The sequence below is a fragment of the Conger conger genome, chromosome 1 (assembly GCF_963514075.1).
Source record: "Conger conger chromosome 1, fConCon1.1, whole genome shotgun sequence".
NCBI lineage: Eukaryota > Metazoa > Chordata > Actinopteri > Anguilliformes > Congridae > Conger > Conger conger.
Genome location: NC_083760.1, coordinates 17,438,078 through 17,444,235, shown reverse-complemented (window position 1 = coordinate 17,444,235; position 6,158 = coordinate 17,438,078). Strand labels below are relative to the sequence as shown.

Genomic DNA, 6,158 nt, shown 5'->3' with positions numbered 1-6,158 from the left:
ATCGCACAGCAGCCATCATTGTAAATAAGATTTTAATTAGCCTGCCTGTGGCCTGTTCCATGAGGAAGGATTACTGAGTTAGCCGGATAACTCCACAAAGTAAACCCTCGGAACAGCTCTTTTTACTTAAAAGGTCTGTGTGCCAGATTTGGGAGGGAGTTTTACTCTGTGCAGTTAAGCAACTAATTCAATAATCCGGCTTTGTTGAACAGGCCCCTGGTTAATGTATTTGCACAGTTCCTTTGGCTCTGTACTCCAGCACATTGGATTGAAATGAAACAATGAATATGATGTCAACGTGGAGACTGTCACCTTTAATTTGAGGGTACTTGCATCCATATCGGGTGATCCGTGTAGGAATTATATCAGTTTTCATAAATATTCCCCCTATGTAATTGGACAGTGTATGTAGGGCGTATCTGATGAGTCAATTGCTCCCTTAGTGCAGGTATAAGAAATAATTCAGTGTCTTGATTCCATGCTTTTGATTGCGTTTGGAGGCTGTTATTGGCCTGTGTCAATAGGAAGACCAGAGTTGTGCCAATGACAGTCAAGAAAGCCATCATGATGCTAAAACATAAGAAAAAAGTCAGAGAAACAGCCAGTCTTATTGTTCGATAAATTTGTTCATAGTTTTTCTCAGTCAATCCCAATATTATTGTGCATCAAAAATGTATTAATAGCATGGTCAATAGAATAAAAAGTAATAATGTGCACCAATGCTGCTCTATTACCATGAAATAGTGTGCTCATCATTACCCACGTGTTTTCAACTATTAGTGGAAAATAAACAACATTGATTTCTTGTGTTACAAACTATTGGATTAATAGTTTCTCTTCATCGGGGGAAAACTTGTATCATGTTGTTTGAACAACTCCTGCAAGCTGCCAGCAACAAATACATGAATGATAATGATATGCATTGAGAAAGGGAGTGTACTTCTCTGGCTCTGTTTGATGTTAATGACTTCCCGTTTGTCTTAATTTAAACGTAGACCTGTTATTTAGGATTTTTCTAATCTGGAAACTATAAACTGTGTTGCCGTTTAAAGTTGAATTTTACTCTAAACAAAATAGGCTCCTTAGACTCCTAAACTTCTGATGCATACATACAAATTATTTTTCACTGCCACGACAGTCCCCAAGTGTTGCTAAATACATCTATTGTTCACCCAGCAGGAGTAGAGAAAGGACTCTGGTTACAATTGTACTGCTTGGACTGTGGACAGAGTACCTGCCATCGCCATGGAAACCAGTGTAGGTGGACTGAGATCCGGGAACATTTTAATGATGCACACACACACACACACACACATACCACTTTCATCAACCTTAAATATTTACCCTTCTCACACACAAATGTTGGGTTTTTGATGAACATGGCAAACAATATTTATTGTCAAGTAAAAAGGGCTTACACTGTACATCCCCATAAATAAGCATTCAAATATAAATCACATACTGTACACACCATTGTTTTCTATGTCTTCCAGGAGGCCAGTGTAGGACTTAGAGTAGAAATTCTATTTACACTAATGAAGCCGATTACTTGTAAAAATGTACATGACAACGACATAAACAGTATCATCTAATACATTGGTTCTTTTTGACATTATTTCTGACCAATTCCCATACTCTACACTGTTCTTCCATTTCCCAATGCATGAGATGCTGGTTACAGGCCCTTATTTTGGGTGTCGTACACAAGTCATATGTTTCATCTATCCTGGCTATACAGCTGGGATATTACTGCCCAGAGTCCAGTGAAAGACAAATGAAGAGACAACAGCACAGCACAAGGATTAATGTACAACCATCATCCAGTGCAGTGACCAGTACTCAGTGCTACAATGGGGCTACAGTACACGTATATTTGATCGAGAAAAGCAGCTGTTGTGGTGGAGTCTTGAGGACACAAGCACCTGTGGCCAATGCAGCCTACACACTCACATTCACTCAGTGAGCAAGTAGAGGTTGTCTTCACTGACACAACTTAATCAAAAGCATCAATCAAAACACAAATAGTATTATTCCTGCCAACAGTTTTGTCATAATTTAAATCTTACACTCATAAATACAACACAGTATCCTGCAGCCTCTAAAAAGAATTTCGTAATACAATTCCACTTGATTTATGCTTCCGTCCATTCTTGCTCCCTTCCTGGTTTTTTGCAACCATAGAGCTACTGTTACCCAGTGTTCACAATTTACATCATCCTTCATCCTAAATTAACAACAAAAACACTAATTAAATTATATGTACAAAAATGTCAAAATCCAGGTTCCCTCAATAGAAGTAAAAACAGCTACAATAGAAAATCACAGATATTCTTACATTTTTTATGGTGCTGTGGTAGTCACAAAAATATCAAAAAGACCCCAGAACAACTTATATTAATTAAAAACAAGTGACTGAAGCCCATTCAAAAATAAATATATATATCTTTTTTTCTTTCATGGACATGAGAGCAGTCCTAAAGCTGATACCCACTGACACTGATATATATATATTTTTATGGAACAGCACATTGATAATAAATATATACGTGGGAACTGCACCAACAGCATGGCTTTTTCTGCACCAGTAGAGAACTGGACACTTCCATATCCCTAAATTCATACATAGAGATATACATTGACATAAAACAACAGTTCTCCTTGGGACCACCACCTCAAAAATCTCTGCGTACCGCAGTAGTGGCAGTTTTAGGGCTCAACCTGCTTGACTGCAGTGTTGAGGGTGCTGGGGGTGGGGGTGGGTGAGTGGGTGGGGGTGCTGCTCATGTGGGCGGGGGCCCATTAGTGTAGTGCAGCATTGGGTAGAAGGAACGGGCAAAGTTGTTGGACAGAGTACAGCTGTAGTCCTCCTCTGACAGGGGGACCAGACAGGCCAGTACCAGGAGCAGCAGCAGGAGCAGGTGGAGGGGAACGGCCGCCCGTAGCACCCGGTAGAAGAAGGACCTCGGTGGGGACGAATCCCTCTTCTCATCCCTGGGAAGGAAGACAGAGAGATAGAGAGACAGTGGTTAGCTGCTAGGGTGGCTTCACTTCAAGGGTACTGAACCATGATACCATTGTACAAGTATGTTTTTCATACCCCAATTTTTTTACTCATCACTGCTGAGAATTGTCTCTATTTCGTGAGTATGATTGCCCCAGCATAAATGTGGCCTGTCATTCAGTTAATGGATTCCAAGCACTCCTGTCCTATGCTGGTTAACACATAAATAACGCTCAGTAGGGATTCTTCACTCTATTCCAGTGACTGGCACACTACTTAAGTACCTTCTGCCTCCTGGTGGTTTCACTCCAGGTGTTCTCTCTCCTGTCACCTCCTGCAGATGCAACACAGAGAACCTCTGAACCAGTGTATTACACAGTGTGTGCCGAGAGCTAGATGGCCAAGCCATTGACGGTGATTTTTTTGACAATGATCTCAAAAATTATTTCAGTTTGCAGGCTGCTTCATCAGTAGATGCGTTACCTTAGAGACGGATTGCTGGGTGCCGGATGCTCCCAGGCCACTGCAGTCCACTGCATCTTTGGGCCCAGTAAGAGAGCTTGAGTCCTGCCAGCACAAATAATCACTGTGAGATTCGCAATACTAAACCACTTCGTAAAAAACCTGGAACCCACATAAAACTAGAACATAAATAAAGTTAAAAAATAGCTGTTTTGGCTTTTGCGCAGCACAATTATCAATCTAACTGTGCTTTGTGAAATACCTCCCCTGGTATTTTACATTTTGTGGCTAATCCTTTCAGTCCCAAACCAAATATGAAGTGGCTCCACTGAAATCCCAAGGCTTTGGTTGAGAAAATTGAGAATGTTGAGAAATTTAGTAGGATTATAACTGTAGGCTCAAAACAGTATTATAACTGTAATTTTGATTGGTTGAAAAGGTCCAGAGTGCCACATGGTACTCCTGGGATTTTATGGTTGTTACGCTTGAGTGCTATATGGTGTAATAAATCTGTCTCTGTCAGGGGCATTCAGGGGTTAGGTGTCTTGCTCAGGGATACTTCAACACACCCTCCAAAGTGTCACAAATTTGTCTGCGTCCTCCAATAATATGTATTGAACATTCCTGATCAAGGCTAGGAACGGGATAAAAAGTAATCATAGCCCAGGTTTTGGGTTCAATTCTGACACCTGCCGTTCCTGTAAATGAACATCATAAAGTTCAAGAGACTTTCCTGTTTTTTTTTACATTGGCGAGCCACCCAGCCAGGAGGTGATTTCAAGAACAGAAACCTGAAGAGAACCTTGAGTTTCAGCCGCAGACGAAACGCACCAACAGTGATTTCTTCTAGAGAACCGAGACCACTAAAATTACTTGCAGGAGAAGCCTGAAGAAAATCAGGTGGAGAGAAATGCCAACAGTGATTTCTTCTCAACAGCTCAAACGACTAAAAGAACTGGGTATGAGATTTGGCTTTTTCTTCATAGGCTAGATTTTTAATGAAATTCCTCCAGGTTAAAACAATCTAGTAGAGAGACACTGACATTGTTTACGCGTAACTGGCAGTAGGACTTGAATCCTGAGGCACTAGGATTTATATTGTTGACTACTTTGAATAAGAACTGAAAGTAATTTGTTGTTTGGATGCACTAGTATCAGTGTGATTTAGTGACATCCCTAAAGTAGGAGAGTTTGCTGAGCCTGATGCACTGGGGGAGAAACTCCGTAAAGTTGATTCCTAAAGCAAATGGAATCGTAGTTTGTTGCGCCCGACGATAGGTTATTTTATCCTAACATAATTGGAATCGTGCCCGACGGAGTTGTATAGATGACACAAGAAAGTAACATGGTCATAAAGTAACTGGTATTTTGAATGAACGGTGCCCAAAGTATTGGGATGTTCATTCTAAAAAATATGTAAGTGGAATCGTTTGTCGGTGTCTTAAGTGCCGCTGTTGTGTCTGCGACGCAGTGCATGGTGGGATTAGGCGAGGCGTACCAGCCTCCCGTGCAGCGCCTGCAGGTCCTGGCCCACTTGGCGCAGTAGCAGCCGCAGCTTGTTGCCGATGACGTGCACCTTCTCCTTGGCCTCAGTGCTGTCCTCGCCCTGCGCCTCCAGTAGGAGCTGAGAGGAGATGGCCTGCAGAGAGGAGACCTCCCGCTGCCGCTCCAGTAGCTCCTCCTCCACGCCCTGCCACAAGGGGAGCAACACGCCCGTCAGCTCACTGGGCCTCATGCAACAACATTTTCATTTTTCTCATCGGAAAGACTTTTTTTTTTGTTTTTGTTTGTTTTTTGTTTTGTAAGAATGGTTCGTACAAGTGGGCCATGCCAGATTCAACAAGCTCTCTGAAAAATGGAGATGTTTGTTATCAAGCTCTATTTATGGAACTTTAGGTGGGTTCTGTTGGACAGATGGCCAACGGGATTAACAAGAACAAGGTACGTTTTGTTATGTTTTCCAAAACATAACACTATGGAGAATCATTGATAAGCTTTCTCTTTTTCCTCCTAAATAGGCCACTAAAATATGTTTCTGAAAATATTTGAGGCAAGAAATAAGCAATGCAGTTGCTGAATCTTCATTCATATTTGACCAGCAACACTTTTGAAAGTTTCAGCCGAGTTCTGTGAGATAGGCGAGCTGCGCTGACATGTACCTCATGCCTCCATAAAGAATTAATAAATGTAAACAGCGATTTAAGAACAAATCTGTTCGTACGAGTGGTTCCTGCATGAGGCCCGTTGTACGTACATTGCCCCAGCCATTCATGTGTCACCATGGTGTGAAAAACAGAACTGGCGTGCTCGGGCATGAAAGGACCCAGCTTGGAGGAGGAGCACAGTGGTGGCTGATCCCAGATTCATGACTCCTCTACTCACCCTGAGTGTGGCACTGTGTTCCCTCAGCACAGAAAGCTCCACTGACGGGTCGTGGATGTTGACTGCGAACCGCCGGCTCTCAGTGTGTGCCAGCCACAGCAGCAGGGAATGCAGAGTTTCATGGAACTCCTACGGGGACAGGAACCAAGTCAAGGGCTGCTGGTAGTACTGAGCACTCCCTTTATTCCCCTCCACCCTACGCCCGGCTACTTGGAATAGCAGCTATAAAAACTCAATCACCTTCACTACATTATTCCATTCTCCCATCCAATAATAGAATTCGGTCAACACATCAGGGATGCACCGGCATTTT

The 6,158-nt window shown here is 42.4% G+C and overlaps 1 protein-coding gene across 1 annotated transcript in view; it reads right to left on the bottom strand.

Annotated features, from left to right (window-relative positions):
* Nucleotides 1–1,362: 1,362 nt before the first annotated feature.
* The window catches only part of syne2b (spectrin repeat containing, nuclear envelope 2b), a 137,055-nt gene continuing 132,259 nt past the window's right edge, over nucleotides 1,363–6,158 (bottom strand). The window contains exons 126-130 of the mRNA XM_061251223.1: nucleotides 5,846–5,974; nucleotides 4,962–5,153; nucleotides 3,485–3,568; nucleotides 3,286–3,335; nucleotides 1,363–2,991 (exon numbers count right to left, since the gene is read on the bottom strand). Coding sequence (XP_061107207.1) covers nucleotides 2,781–2,991; nucleotides 3,286–3,335; nucleotides 3,485–3,568; nucleotides 4,962–5,153; nucleotides 5,846–5,974 — 666 coding nt within the window. The 3' untranslated portion in view covers nucleotides 1,363–2,780. The remainder of the gene's footprint in view (nucleotides 2,992–3,285; nucleotides 3,336–3,484; nucleotides 3,569–4,961; nucleotides 5,154–5,845; nucleotides 5,975–6,158) is intronic.